Genomic DNA, 16,405 nt, shown 5'->3' with positions numbered 1-16,405 from the left:
TTTCGTCCTTCGCGAGCCACGATTATCCTTGTTAACTATTATTCTATATCGTGCATCGAGTTGTGGACAAAGTAATACTATGGCCATAGATTAGTCGTTGATATCCAAGGATTAAACATATCCTTCGATCTATAATAAAACAATCATTCTATCTAATCGAACAAAGACTTACCGACCAATAGAGAGAAAAGGAAGGAGAGAAAGATGGAAATAGAGAGAGGGAGAGAGAAAGAGAGAAAGAGATATATAGATCGTGTTACGGAATCCTCGAAAGCCTCGCTCTCGCTAATCGATTCAGACGTAGTTCTCGCATTACTCTCAGCTCGAGAGTCGTTCGTTTAAATGGCCATTTTGGGAGGGATCGATCGTCGAATTTAAATTACTAATTAGTCTGGCACGTACCGGGTGGATTAGACCGAAGGATATAGCGCCTATGTGAAGTTACGTATAGGAACGTACACGTTAAGCGATGCACGCGTCCAAGAGAGAAAGAGAGAGAGAGAGAGAGAGAGAGAGAGAGAGAGAGAGAGACATACACACACACACACAGAGAGAGAAAGAGAGGAGAGCAGTAGGGGGTCATCGTGTAAACCGGCGACGTAAAGTTGCACCACATTAGTCCAGCGGTATATTTACGGCTATGTAAACCGTACGTGGGGGCTCTCCATTGGCATTAGCCGGGCCAACATAAGCGCGTACACGATACGTATATGGCGAGCAATTCGCACCGTTAACTACCGTCCGTTGCTACGGTGTTGCTCGTGCATCCTCGAACGTTGTACCTTCTTCTTCTCCTTCTTCCTTCGTAGCAACTAGCATCGATTCAAGCTCCATTGTCCCAAAATTAGCACGATAAAATCGTACGCGTTCGATATAGGCGTACATATAAAAAGGAAAAAGATAATTTTGAAATGTATGATTTTTGTAAATATCTCTCTTTCTCTTTTTCTTTTACGTAATAGTTTCATTAGAAAAAAAAAAAGAAAAAAAATTGTCTAGTTTCTTTCCAGATGTAATATTAATGTATTTCTCATAAAAGGAAATAGACATTAGTATCGGCTGTGTTGAAAATGATATGAAACATGAACGTCCATCGAGTAGGTATAAGTTATTGGAATTTTGTTCGATCGATCAAAGTGGAAAGCACACGGGAAGGTAAAGGTGTTTTATATGTTGGAGAAGGAACGAAGGTGACAGGCGTGGCCTTGGACATCCGCCGTTACGGCTACACCATAAACGATTCTCCGCGGAAAAGGAATAAGGAAAGGACGAGAAAGAGTTACGAGGGATATCTCGGTCGTACGAAGACAAGGACAATACGGTGCGTGTATACTACCGAACTAATTGCGAATCCCACGCTATGTTTTTTTCATCGAAACTTTAGATCCCTCGTTCTGCGATCCTCGTTTTTAGAATTTCATGGGAAAAATCTCGATGCGTTCTTTCTTTTTTTTTCTCCTTTTTTTTCTTTCTATTTCTTGTTAAAAGAGATAGAGTTTTTTATGCGAGATTTTAGATTGGCATTTCGGATATATTTAACTTTTTTTTTTACGGCACATTTCCTATATTCATACGACAATTTGAATAGAGTTAATTGACGTGTTATCCTACCATTAATGATATTAATTAAGAACCGATACGATCAATATATATATATATACACACACACACGCGCGCGCGCGACGTTTTTCTTCAACGTTTAATCTTTTTTTTGAATAATAAAAAGAGTAAGAAAAAAGAAGAAGAGAAGAAGAAAATTAAATTCCCACGTAAAGCAAACGAATGGTATTCTTTTGATCGGCATCGATCTCGTGGCGGAAAGAGGATAAGAAGCTCGCTTAAATTGCACTTGTAATTAATCTCACAGAGAGAGAAAGAGACGGAGAGAATCCGTGCACAGACTGCCACATCTCGTTCTCGGCTGTCGACCTTCTCCAAGGTCATATTAACGAATTCTCTCGTGTGTTTCTCGCATTAGTAAGATCCTTAATCGTTCGGTCAATTTTATTCGTTTAAGAAAATAACCGGAGAATCTGGCAAAGCTACAGCTCGTTAGGAACACCTGTCCAATGCCGCGTATTTTTTCTTTCCCATATAATCCGGTCATTGTTAAATAAAACGGATCGTGGATCATCGTGGATTCTCGAAGCCTCGAGGATAACTTCATCGACTATTGAGAAAGGACGGACGAACGGAAAGGGATAGTAAAGAGAGGAAAGAAAGAAAGAAATAAAGAGAAGAAAAAAATGAAAAAAAAGAAAAAGGAAGAAAAAATTAAAAGGATAGGACAAGAGCCGTTATCGTTGGAGTCTTTCATGCTCATTACTCGCGGTGAGTCTGAATTCTGAAAGAGCTTCTCTTTCGAAGATATTCATATATAGAAAAGAGACGGACAGACCGTTTTCTTGCGTTGTAGGTACCATTCCGTTCGTATACTTACCTATTAGAAGAAAAAAAAAAAGAAGAGAAGGAAGAAAAGGAAGAAATAGAAGAAAGTAGAAAGAGAGAGGAAAGGGGAGACGTAGAGTATGAGCGTGGACGATTAGTCGATTTACGGTCATTCTATAAGCATAATTATCGTCCTATTAAAAGCACCGGTTGCGACCCTACCGAGCTGTAATTACCGCGACGCGGTGTCTCCCGTTGGTACACGTAAGAGTTTTAACGGTGGCCGTGAGACTCGAAATATATCGGGTGGGTGGTGCATAATTAAGAGCCCGTACACCGTACGAATCGACTTTGCGCTGCACGAAGCATCTTTCTTTCTTCCTTTTTTTCTTTAACCAGTCTTCTTAATCCTTGAATTACGTATTTCTCGGATATACTCTTTCGTAATCTTCCTCTTTACGTGGATAACACTCGGGCCGAAGATTGATAGATAGATAGATAAATAGAGAGAGGGAGAGACATAGAGAGAAAAAAAGAACAAAAAAATCAGTCTTTTTAAAACGCGATGTATTTAAATTTAACTCTTCTGTTCTTTTTTATTTGTTATTTTTTATTTTCCTCTCGTTTCTCTTCCCCCTTTTTTGTAAAATCCAACACGGACCATTTTCATCCGTGGAAAACGTGCAAAAAGGGAGAGAGAGAGAGAGAGAGAGAGAGAGAAAAAGAAAATGATTGTCGCGCGATCAAGTACGAGCCATTGATCGAACCATAAACGAAATTACCCGGCGCTTCGACCATTATCCTATAAAGTCCTGTAGCTAAGAGTCGTTAAAAAATTTTATTGAGCTATTAAATCCTTAACGGTTCGTTAACAGTCGCACGGTATTGTTCTGCGTTCCTCGTAACCCTAAAGAGAAAGAGAGAGGGAGAAAGAGAGGGGGAGAAAGAGAGAGGGAGAAAGAGAGAGGGAGAAAGAGAGGAGGAGAGAGAGAGAGAGAGAGATCTGGAACGTTTAGTTCTATACGCTTTGCGCTTTTACGTACGACGATAATTTCTCTAATCGATGCGGGAAAATCTTTAGTGGACGTAATCTATCGATTATAGGAGATATAGAGAATAGAATGAACTCTCTCTCTCTCTCTCTCACTCTCTCTTTATTGAATAAATCTTATTAATTTGCTTTTATACTCCTTTGTTCCTACATAAAATCATATTGGCAAATAATTAATCGTGTAAATAAAACAAAGTTAGACGATAAAATTCATCCATGATAGTTGCTTCGGCGATAATTTTTTTTGTGAAAGAACAATTGTCTATACTTGTATGTGTGTGTATGCGAAGGAGAGTAACAAAACAAGAAAGAAAAAATAAGAGAGAAAAAAAAGAGAAATATCGGTGGGTGATGGTGAGGGCAAAAGGAGCAGAACGCAACGGCCAGGGCGTGATTCGAGATCATCTCCGTGATTTACGGTGGGAAGACGAGACTCCGAGACACGGTCTCTTGCCTCTAAACGAGAGCACGTTTTTAAGCACGCGAAAGAGAGTGAGAGAAAGAGAGAGAGAGAGACAATGGCCGTCTAGGCGCTCGTGGGCGTACGCGGCCAAGTCGCGACCTCGATCGTAGCTCCACTTTTTTGCTAGTCTACCGTTCTCATGCTGCAATGTCCAATGTTGTAAAAATCCCGTTACAACATCCTATAAATTACTTAAAGTTCCCACAGCTCTTCCCCTCTTCTATCTCTCTCTCTCTCTCTCTTTTCCACTTCCTCATTTTTATCTCTTCCTCTCTCTTTTTCTCTCTACTTCATTTCTTTCTCTCTCTCGCTCTTTATTTATCTTTCTTCTTCTTTCTCTTCCTCTCTTCCTCATTTTTATCTCTCTCTTTTTATCACTCTCTCTCTCTCTCTCTCTCTCTCTCTCTCTCTCTCTCTCTCTCTCTCTCTCTCTCTCTCTCTCGTTTCAGTCTCATTTTCTTTCTCTCTGTTTTTATCACTCTTTCTCCCTTTCTTTCTCTCCATTTTTTCTGTTATTCTCTTTCTCTTTCTCTCGGTTCTTCCTCTTAACTTCCGAAGGCCGATCTTGAAATTACCAAAGACCGATCGAGATTTCTTTTTTCCAAGAAACGTATTACGCGTTCTTGGCACGACTCGTTCATTAATTCTCCGTGCGCGCGCGTTCGTTCTTGTCTCGTTCGTGTAAAGCGATCGATCTCCTCGAGGCGGTGCTTTGGAAAGCGTAAACATCTTAGGCTATCTTATACGATTGCAACGAGGAGGAGGAGTAGAAGAAGAAGGAGAAGGAGAAGGAGAAGAAGGAAGAGGAGGAGGAGGAGGAGGAGAGGATGGAGAACGCGTGCAACAGCGATTACTCCTTCCTCGAATTGGCCGTAACATCGTGTAAGTACGCATCGATAAATGATTGAAAAAAAAGAAAGAAAGAAAGAAAGAAGAAAAAAGAAAAAAGAAAAGAAGAAAAGGTAAATGGGTTAGTCGGAGAAGGAAGGGCTTTTCAAGAAGCACGCGTGTCGTAAGCGTAATTTAAGGTTCCTCGGCAATCACGATCGAAGAAGAAGAAGAAGAAGAAGAAGAAGAAGAAGAAGAAGAAGAAGAAGAAGACTCGCATTGCACACTCGTTCGAAAATTGTCTGCTCCTTTCTTTCTTTCTCCCTTTCTTTCTTTTTTTTTTCTTTTTCTTTTTCTTTCTTTTTTTCTGCTTCGAGAACCCTTCCTCCCGAGTGCAGCTGCGCGCACTGTGTCAAGTGGAAAAAGTGTATGGAACGCGTCTAAGGGTTGTGGAAGGACAAAGAGAAAGAGAGAAAGAAAGAGAAAGAAAGAAAGAAAGAAAGAGATAAAGAGAGCAAGAAACTTCGTCAGAAGGCGACGAGTAGTAATCTGATCAAAGAGAACATTTGTATGGTATGTCGTGTACCTAAGTGAGCTTCGCGAAAGGGCACTGCCAGTACTTGGAGTCTTCATCGATTAAACGTAAGAGAGTTCACTGATTCCCTTCATTAACGCTCCAAACGATTCAGAGATAACGAGCAAAGTTCTAAAGAGCATTAGGGTGGGGTCCTTTTAACGTCGTAATTTTCTTCGAAACGTCAATTGAGCGATATCGTTTGTTCGTACATCTTTATTGAGGTGTTAACTATATACCTATCTATGTGCCTAAATAATTCATTGGGGAATATCGATCGTAATCAGTTTGATAAAGAACGTGTATTTATATAGGCAACTAGAAGTTGAATGGTTATTGATGAGGAGACAACAAGGAAAAGAAAAAAAAGTTGGCGATTGGTAGGAACGTGTAGTCGGGAACGAGAACCGGGCGCCTCTTTTACCAAGGACGAAAGGAAGGCAGGACAAGCAACCTGCACTTTACTTAAGGAGAGAGCCCGAACTCGTCGTCGTAATTTAGTCGCACGGAGATCCTCGTGTTGCGGGTACCGCGGAAGGTAGGCACGCCTACGTGTAACGCAGGATTTATCGTGTTTTTCGTATCCGGGTAGTTGGAACAGGTCGTTCGAGGACGACCATGAGAGGGGAAACTGAGGAACGGCCGACGAGGGAACTCCGTTCGTGGCTCACCGAAATTACGAATACTTCTCGTGGACTTGCTTATTTCTCTCTCTCTCTCTCTGTCTCTCTCTGTCTTTCTCTTTCTTTCTCTTACATTTCTTTCTCTCTTCTTATTTCATCTCGTGCACGTGTACCTCTACGTAAAGATATTCGATAGTCTCGTACAAATATTTTTCTTTATTTTACGATCTATTGTGATTTTATAACTAATTAGGATTTTTTTCGAATTTAACTAATAATAGGTCGGAATAGAAATTCCTTTGAACGGTAGGTACTTGCGAACGTATATATCGAAAGTTACTTCGTACTCGCGTTCTTGTCATGGAAAAGAAGAAGAAGAAGCGTCGAAGGGCGAGCGAGCAGTATGGTAAGCGCGCGGAAACACGCGCTGCCCTTAAATGGAACTCCACGAGTACTCTTCTTTCCTTCTCTCTCTCTCTCTCTCTTTCTCTCATTGGACTCGTATATCTCCCGTTTACGCGACATCGGAATTTTTCAGTTTTATCGAATTACCTAGGCATTACCGACCTAATGAAAGCAATCCAATGGAGCTCGCATCTCGTCTCAACCACTTTGTACTTCTCCGATGAATGCCGACACAGAATCCGGCACGTTACGTACATATAAAGATACGTATATGCTATATGTATAATGTGTGTTACACAGTCGTGTCGCGAGGAAACACACAACTTAGTAGAAGTTGCTTGACAAGACACGAGAGAGAGAAAGAGAGAGACGAACGACGTTTCGCGCTTATATCTTTGACTCGGCACCTCGGTGTAGTCACAAATTGCTCGACGAGCTTTTTCCAAGCCGCGGCCAAAGGGACCCGCACCGGATCGCGTTCCAACAGCTCCTAAACACGCGGCAAGATCACGAGAGCCGGCAAAACGCGACAGAAGTTACCGCGAAATTTCTTGTCCGAGGGCTTCTCTTTCGTATTACTCTCGGCGGGGGCCCCTTCGTTCTTTAGACCCTTTTGTTTATTTCGTGATTTTCGTCTGGTCGAACGTAGAAATGCCGAGACTTCGAGCTTGTTCGTTTATTCGTCGATCCAACGAAATGTTTCGCGTAGTTATTTTTTTCTTTCTTTTTTTTTTTCTTGATTTGTTTCGTTAATAATAAATTTTTATTACCTTCTCAAACGAGAAAAGTATGTATGAATGACGCGAAGGATTTTTTGGGCAAAGGATTTTTTTTTTCCTTTTTTTTCTTCCTTTCTTTTCTTCGTTCCTCTTCTTCTTCTTTTTCTTCTTCTCTATCACATTAAAGAGAACACGAGATGTAACTTTAGCAAAGGGACTTTTCAAAGAAAGACAGTCGGTTCGTTCGTAGAAAATCATCCTTTGTACTTGCCGGTGAGTTCTATAGCTGACTCGCCTTCGTAATGTCGCACGCGTCTTACCAATAAGAGGGAGAGAAAGAGAAAGAGAAAGATAGTAGACAGACAGACACAGATACACGCATACACACGATATGTATGTATCGCTTAAGTATAAAAGGCCCGCACCTGCGTCCGACTACACCACCACTTTCGAAGGTAATTACACAATCCATCGCAATTAACGGCATTAGCGACCAGTTTAGATCTAATCGCGGTCGTCCACTACTATCGACGAGGGGAGAAGAGGAAGGATTCGTAATTGCCTTGCTCGATCTTTAATACAATATTTTACGTGGTAATGTTGACGACCCTCTTTTTTCTTCAATCGCACCCTAACTTTGAGTTTACAACCCCTTTTGACAGACAACACGTTTCTTCCTTGTCGTATAATTGTCGTACGACGAGAGAGAAAGAGAGAGAGAGAGAGAGAGAGAGAGAGAGAAATTTTATATCATTTCTCCTTTTCCAAGACATTTCAATATCATACTTTTCAAAAATCATTATTTATAATTCGTTTGAAGATCAAAATTCAGTCAGAATAATCAAGATATTAAGGTTAAATTCATTCATAGTAAGATAATCCTTTTTTTAATTCGATAAATTTGCACTATGTTGTTTTTCTTCGTCGTGTGTTCTCGCTATTATCTTCAGGCACTTTATTGTCAGAATTTCAGAGACGCTTTATCGTCGATTAATGGTACGCACCATTCTCGTCTATAACGGCGTACATTAAACCGATAAACAGTCTATACCGGATTGGCGAGTGTGAGACCGTTAAAACGTGAGATACTCGTCGTTAATGGCCATTCTTTCTCTTTCTTTCTCTCTCCCTCTCTCTTTCTCTATCTTCTTTTCTTATCCGGATTGCCAGTAAATTTTTCACAGTATCCACCCTTTTCTCGTTTCCAGAAATGCATCGTTCTCTTATACACGATCGATCTTACGATTTCTCTCTCTCTCTCTCTCTCTCTCTCTCTCTCTCTCTCTCTCTCTCCCTCTCCGTAGAGATCCCTTTAAAGAAGAATTTACGACAATCGAAATGATATATCGCAGGAGAATGTTAAATTCAAGAGACGAGCCGGTAGGGAGAAATTGCAGATCGTATCGAGGGCTGCTCTTTTATACAAAATCAAAGCGCGGCTACGTGCATATATATATATATACACATATAATATGTATATATATACACCTATATATAAAAGCGAGAGGAGATCCCGACAAAGAGAGTAGACGTCGGTGAACGTACGCACGCGCGCCTCTCTTATTTCCATACGTAGCACGCGCTCGAGTTTCCAATTCTAGGTTGGTCGAAGAAGAAGAAGAAGAAGAAAAAGAAAAAGAAGAAGAAGAAGCAAAAGAAGGAAGAAAAGAAGAAGAAGAAGAAGAAGGAAAAGAAAAAGGAGGAGAAGAAGAAGGCGACAGAAAGGGAAGACAGTGGAGACGTTCTCGTTTCTGTGGCGAGGATAACGACGATGACGTTTCACGAATGTAAAGCACGTTCGAACGCGACGGCGCCCATGTCATGAACGCGAGAGTACGAAGATCGAGAGAAAGAGAAAGAAAGAACGAGTGAGGAAGAGGTGTGGTGGAGGGAAACGTCGTCTCTTTGCGATCGAGCACGTGCGTTACGAATAATAGCGAACCTCCGCCTTACTCTTCTTCTTCTTCTACTTCTTCCTCCTCCTCCTCTTCCTCTTCTTCATCCTCTTCTTCTTCTTCTTCTTCTTATTTCTTCTCTTTTTCTTCTCGAAACGTACGTTGTGTAAGCTCATCTACGTGCTGGATATCCTCAGCACGCACGCTTCTCTAGCTCAAGCTGGAGGCGAATAGTGTTATAGTTAACGAGTATCGACGTGCCCAGCGAAGCTGTCATGTCCTTCGTGTCCACGCTTCTCTTCCTCTTTTTCTTACCTTCTTCTTCTTCTTCTTCTTCTTCTTCTATATATCTACTTACTCACTCTCTCTCTCTCTCTCTTTCTCTTTCTCTTTCTCTCTCTCTATTTCTATTTCTCTATCTCTCTTTCTCTTTCAGACTCACTCTCTACACGCCCACTTGAGAACGTCAGTAGACGGGCAGTGAATGGAGAGAGCGGCACCTAAAGTATAACTCGTTTGTGTTCGTTTCGTTCTTCTGCGCGTTGACACGAGTTAGGAAGGGTGCGTTCCATGCGGGGGAGTCAAAGGAGAAAGAAAGAAGAGGAAACGTGCTGCGTTTGTTAGAGACTCACCGCACCGAACGAGAATCGTCCTTATGTTAGTAGAATCCCACGGTCGCAACGAAGAAGAACTCTCTTTCAAATCTACCGAGAGAACTCAGACGAGAACTCTAACGAGACGTTTGCGATTCTGACGGTATAACACGGTAGTTTCGATAAGGATTTTATTTGATTTAGGAAGAAGAGAATTTGACAATTTCTTCGTTTCTTTCTTTCTTTTTTCTTCTTTTTTTTTCCTTTTCTTTTTTTTCCTTTGGAGCGATAAAATATATTTTCTTATTTATATGTCGTCCAATATTCGTAACTTTCTCTAAGATAATAATACCGAATCGTCGAGAGCACGCAAGACGTCGTTCCGCCTTTGTAAATAAGTACGGACGACGATATTATATCGTGAAAGTGTCACGCTAATCCGTCTTTTCTTTCATCTCATTTATGTCCTCTGATCGGCTGGATGAATAGAGTTAATGCTTTTCAGAACCCGTTGAGAAATTTCACTTCTCTTTACAGTAAGTTACAATGTGCCATCTTGGGTTTAAGTATGCTATGAAGGAAAGATATTTTAGAAAGTTTAATTAGCTTAGTGGTCTGGGGCACCGCGCTCAAATTGCGAGGTTTCCAAGTTCGAATCCCCCAGGTTGCGTGTTGCGTCCCTTCTCTTCCATATGATCCATTTTTTCTTTGTGATTATATTTTTAATTTATTATTAAATTAAAAAATTAATTATTTATAATAAATTTGTTAAATAGGAAAAGAAAAAAAAATATATTTCTTGCCGGTTAAAATGGTCTTTTTTGCGAGTCTCTACGACTCGTAGTTTCTGAGATATTTTATTTGTTAACAAAAATCAATAATAAGTTAATTATTTATAACAAATTGTTTAACAATTACAAAAATAAGAATATTAATTTTACTGATTAACATGGTCTTTTTTGCAAGTCTCTACGAGTCGTAGTTTCGGAGATATTTTATTTGTTAACAAAAATAAATAATAAGTTAATTATTTATAATAAATTGTTTAACAATAAAAAAATAAGAATATTAATTTTGCCGATTAAAATGGTTTTTTTTGCAAGTCTCTATGACTCATAGTTTCGGAGATATTTTATTTGTTAATATAAATAAATAATAAAATAATTATTTATAACAAATTGTTTAACAATTAAAAAAATAAAAGTATTAATTTTGCTTTTAAAAATAATAATTTTTCGATTAAAATGGTCTTTTTTGCATGTCTTTACGATTCATAGTTTCGGAGATATTGTTTTATTTAAATGGAATAGTAATCATTCATAAAAAATTATATTTATGAATTAATGAAGTTTGACCTATATAAATTCCTGGAATTTACTATACGCACTCAGCTGATTGACGTGACCTATATTTTTTACTACGCTCGTACTCCAGTCACGTGACCAATGTAATTATGAATTGGAAACTTTAAGGACCATATCTTTCGAACGGAAAGTCGTAGAAAGATGAAAAAAAAACCATTTTAAAGCTAAGAAAATTATCTATTTATTTATGTGCTCAGATACTATCGGTATAATAGAACGGATTTCATTATTATTTTTTAAATGTACACAGAATCATTAGAGGATCTCGCAATATGAGTATGTTTACAAAATTATATCAACAAACTCGAGGTGACTCGAAGTCATTCGTTAGCCAACAAGCGTACGGATTAGTCACCTTCTTCGCTTCGTTCTACGTAGTTAGGTATATTTCTTATCAATCTAATTTCTTTACCTATTACTGCATTAGCGATATTTTAATCGATTATTTTTTACGTTTAATAATCCAATATTTTTACAGGATAGTTTATAATAACAAACTTCCCGTATAAAATCCCCGTAAGTTATAGACTTCATTCGGTCCGTTATCAACGAGAGTTATAAATGAAAGAGGCGACATTAGAACTTACTTTTCTTTTCATTACTCGGACACTGTTGAGTTTCGCAACAAGCAGTTGTGTAGTTTGAAATGCGTACGAAACGGTGGAGGAGCGAACGTGGATCGGAATGATTCGGCGGCAAAAAGAGAGAGAGAGAGAGAGAGAGAGAGGAAAAAGAAAACTAAAAGAAAGAGGAGAGGGTTGAGTTCGAACAATAGAGTAAGCGCGACGCTGAATATATCATCGAGCTTGTGGCTCATGTGTGCCCTCGGCGCAATGCATCGCGCCGTAACTCGTACACACGACTCGTATGAATATAATATGGGCATTAATAAATCCAAGCAGGTATTAATGCGGGCTAATGTATGCGTGCCGGGCATTTGTTAGGCGTCCACTTTGTAAAAGTCAAGCGACGGCTCCCCCCTCCCTACAATGGCCACCGTCGTTGTTAGCCGTCCGTGGTAAGCCGTGGAAAGCCGCCTTCCTGTCCTTCGTGTACGAACTTCTATCGTGGCTACTGACTATACTCTCTTCGTCTGTTTCTCTCTCTTTCTCTCTTCTTTCTTCTTCTTCTTCTTCTTCTGTACTTCTACTAGTACGTATGTATTTCGTTCTCTTGGTTTGGTTTGACGTACTAGCAAGGACCACGTTAAGTACGTACGTACGTACGTACATACATATATACATAAATACGTACTATCTTTTATTGCCAACATATCTTCCGGTTCGTCCAGCCAAGACTTATTTTATCGTTGTCATCTTTCAGAAAGACGAGGACGACGATGGCGACAGAAGGCGTCGTTCCTTGTAGAACGTCGAGCACGACGTCGCGACAAATCGATTTAGAATCACTTCAGAATCCAACGGTATAGAAAGAAAGAAAGAGAGAGAGAGAGAGAGAGAGAGAGAGAGAGAGAGAGAGAGACAGAGAGAGAGAGAAAGAGAGAGAGCTCGTTTTAAAGCAAGTCCTCTTCGAAGCAGCTTCCTCCTCGGCAACCATTGCGCCTACTTGTAATTGCACTAGCTATGCTTGCACGTGCATACGTAATATGCCATCGCATCAAGGAATATCATTATATTATCTAAAGAATCGAATGATTTATCTCTATGAAGGTACGTCGAAAAAGGAAAAGAAGTCGCGTTTTCCATCGAAGAAAGACAATGTCAAAGACGACCGTTTGTATCCTCCATTTAAATTTATGGTTAAGTTTCCTTGGAGTGTCTTACCCTCTATTGTTTACACTTTGGAAAGCTTTAACGACGATCTTTCTTCGTTGGAGATAGCGAGATGTATATCGTACAAACTCGATGTTTTACAACTCAGCTTCGACTAAAACCCTTTCTCGTACCACGCTACCATACTCGCGATTTATATCGAAGCGCACGTTAACACCGTATTACCATCACAATGCTTTATAACGTTTTATCTGTTTGAATCAGTCGTAGAAATTCTTATAGTTAACTTGGTCTTTATCGGGTTGTCTTTTTTTTCCTTTCTTTCTTTCTTTTTTTTTCTTTTTTTTTCTTCTTTCCTTCTTTCTTTTTATCGTTATAATTTATCGATAAATCGAGAATGGTCGAACAGTAGTAGTTCGCTTACAGATCACTGAATAATCATTAGTTTGACAAAGTTCATATACGACAGGTTCTTTCAAGAGTGCTCGCAGGTTACTAGGAAAGACAACCCGAGAGAATATATGTCGCACGTAGCTCGACACCTAGCTTACCCATCTATTCATGCATTATGCATCTAATGTTAGTTACATGAGGTACACGAAGGTGCTAGAGAAGACCCATCTCTTCCCAGGCCCTTCAGCTTTAATAAGGTCGGACAAGGGCACACATCTACCTGTCGTAGAACTGACTTTTCTACACCTTTTCGTCACCTGTCTTCGTATTTCCTAGTTCACGAGATCTTGATTAATTGTAAACGAGAAACAGAGCGAGAGAGAGATATTTATGTATTTAAGATATCTTTCACAGTAAGAAACTTATTCGTCATCGAACGTACGTATTACCGTGTAGTTATGTAAATTCATCGAAGCTTTCAGCTGCACAAACATTCTTCGAGAGATCCAACGATCGTAGAATTCCACGTAATGGAATAAAACCCTTAATTGGGGTTCATTAGTGATAATTAACTAGGTGCGATAGAAATATGCTAACTAACTCGGATTTTCTGACTCTAATTTTGAAGTTGTTTTTTTTTCTTTCATTCTCTTCTCGTTCGATATCATCGATTTTCTTAAAAAAAAAAAAAAAAAAATAAGAATAATGATAGTAAAAAAATAAATTTTCATGGTACTCGTAAAGAATTTTTTTTTATTTCACTGAAGCACAACACACTCCGACTTGAATTTCTTCAGTTTTTATCGAACGCCAAGGTGATACATATACATACATACATAACTCTAAGAGTCGAACTCACGGGCACATAAACTGGAATCCCGCGAGAAGTCGCGCGGAATGCGCGAGGAAGAAGCCGAGAGGAATTCTCTCGCGATGAGCTCATTGTTCGCTTAACTGAAGCCTCGCACGGAATTCGCCTTTGCTATTCGTCGTCGATATCGTGGAAAATGCTTCTGCATTTTCGTCTTCTTTGTTCGATGTTAGAAAGATTCTTGTGTCAAGGAGGGGGAAAAAAAAGGAAAAAAAAAAAGAAAAAAAAAAGAGAGAAGAAAAAATTTTCTCTTACTCGAAATTATATCGTCGTCATCGTCATTTCTCTTTTATCAATAATTTTTAAAAGATTACAAATTCGTTAATTATCATTTTTATTTTGATAATTGGCTACGTTACGTCATTTATTTATCAAATAAGAAAACTCGAAGACTTTGAAATTGTGCTTTCGTACAAGACAAATTCCCAATGTTTTAGTAGTTTTCAAATCCGCAAAGAGACTCGGAAATCCCTTTTACCATAACTCCCTGCGGTTCGCTTAATCACCGTCAAGGGAGTTTCTAAGAGTAATTACTTGTAGACATCGGTGACCAGAATGGATTTGGTTGATTCGATTCAAAGGCAAAAGTTGCATGTCGTCGAGCTGCGGAAAAGGCGTTTCCTAATCTGCCAGTCAGAATAGAGAAACCGAAGGAGAAAGAAAAAGAGAAAGAGCGAGAGAGAAGGAGAGTAAGCGCGAAAATACGAGACAGGTAAATAAGAAGTGAATAATCTGTTAGGTAGTTAAAAAGAGAGAGAGAGAACCATTTGCATATTAATGTATATAATTAACTGTATCTAACTAATCGCCCGCGTTTAATTAACGCGGCTTGCATGCGAGAGAAAAAGAAAGAGAGAGAAAGAGAGAGAGAAACAGAATGTTCGAGAGCAGCTCGTATTGCTTAGGAAAGAGCTCAAGTAACCATAAGTAATTGAGAAAGAGATAGAGAGAGGGTTACTATTCGTAGTAAATATTTCTTGGAAAGTACGTGAACTTTGGATTAAAAGGTTTCAACTTTTTCTTTCGATTTCTCTCTCTCTCTCTCTTCCCCTTTGTCACTAGAATTTTCTTCGGGATAGAATAAGTTGTGACAAAAGTAAAGTATAGCTATAGCGATGTCAAGGGTGGTGGTGATGGCGACGGCAATTTTCTTGCCGCTCGTTAAAGCCGTCTCGTCGTGACTCCTTTTTACTCGACACCGTCCGTGCAGTATGCAATTTAACATTAAACGAGACAAGTGTCGGTGCTCCTCGACGACGTCTCCCCCGATCGTTTTGCGACGTGCGATCTTGTTTTATGGCGAGGACGAGAGAGGCTTTGCCGATTCGTCGAAGGTAGTCACGAAGAAATCTTCTCGGCTTTGTTATGCGTTCGAACTCGAAAGGGCACTTTACTCGTTCTCGATTTTCTTTCGATTATTTCCTTTCAAGATCTCGTCTCTACTTGTAATCTCGAAGAAGTCAATTGAATTTCTTTTTTAGCTTTTCTTTTCATTTCTTTTTTTTTTATTTCTTTTTTCGTCCGTTTCGAATGATTCCCTTTCGCGTAAATGTAAAACCCGACGTGTTTTCTTTCTTCGTTTTTTTTTTCACTTTTCATTCTTCAACATTCATCTTTTTTTTTCGGCCAATTAAGAGACGATTTGAAGTTGAAAGAACGAGACGGGGTAGTGTCGAGAGACAGTGGGAAATATCGTTACGAGCTGGTTACGCAAATCGAGAACCGAGTATAGTTGCGGAGAACAACAAGGTAGTAAGTAGAAAATACGATACAACGTGTTCAGGAAGATCGCAAGGGAAGTGCGAGGAGAATAGGCTAATAAAGATTGGACGTTGGTGTTCGGAAGTAAAGTTAATAAACGACGATACGTCTTCTCGACTTTGTGTAGCCTTATCGGATGTTGCAGCTTCCTCGATACAGTCTGTCATTACCGAGATATCGCGAGCTACCGTATCGATAAACTCGATGCACCCGCGGTTAACATAATCGAAAGGGAGATCTCGTTCCTTCCGAGATATCTCGTTCTTAGCAAAAACGATTGTCGGCGGCCGTACCTGTCGCGGGAAGGCTCTTACGATCGCGGCATCGTTATTTCCATAATTCCGATCGCATAGCTCTCTCTCTCTCTCTTTCTTTCTCTTTATTTCTCATGGAGTAATTAATTGTCAGGCTAATAAAAAATTTTATCTCACGACGAACGCGACTTCGGTATCTACAAAAGCAAACCCTTAGCAACTAGGTTCGATTTTAATTGCCAATCGTATAGAAAAGAAGAACGAGGGACGACACGTTTACAATCGAAAATTGTCGATTATATCGAAATGGGGAAGCAGCGTGCACCGTTGGATCGACGTCGCATCTATGGAAATCTTAAACCGCAAGGGGTAACGTGATCTCGCTAGCTCGCAGGTGTTGGCATACCGTGCAGTAAACACACAAGTACCTTCGCGAGCTGCAGGAAAATTTTAAAGGTCGGCCTTCTATACGAGCACGAGTCTTAGAACG

The 16,405-nt window shown here is 39.7% G+C and overlaps 1 protein-coding gene across 6 annotated transcripts in view; it reads left to right on the top strand.

The window, feature by feature from the left end:
* Positions 1-16,405, top strand: part of LOC127069469 (Krueppel-like factor 3) — a 244,791-nt gene that overhangs the window by 54,780 nt on the left and 173,606 nt on the right. Inside the window, exon 1 of one of the 6 annotated variants that reach the window (XM_051006549.1) lies at positions 12,553-12,573. The exons of the other annotated variants lie outside the window; for them this stretch is intronic. Within the exon in view, the coding sequence (XP_050862506.1) occupies positions 12,568-12,573 (6 nt within the window). The 5' untranslated portion in view covers positions 12,553-12,567. Of the gene's footprint in view, positions 1-12,552; positions 12,574-16,405 lie in introns of those variants that run through there. 6 annotated transcript variants of the gene reach the window in all.

This window comes from Vespula vulgaris, chromosome 15 (assembly GCF_905475345.1).
Source record: "Vespula vulgaris chromosome 15, iyVesVulg1.1, whole genome shotgun sequence".
NCBI classification, from domain to species: domain Eukaryota; kingdom Metazoa; phylum Arthropoda; class Insecta; order Hymenoptera; family Vespidae; genus Vespula; species Vespula vulgaris.
Note: the sequence above shows the minus strand (reverse complement) of the source record. Positions and strands in the feature narration are given on the sequence as shown.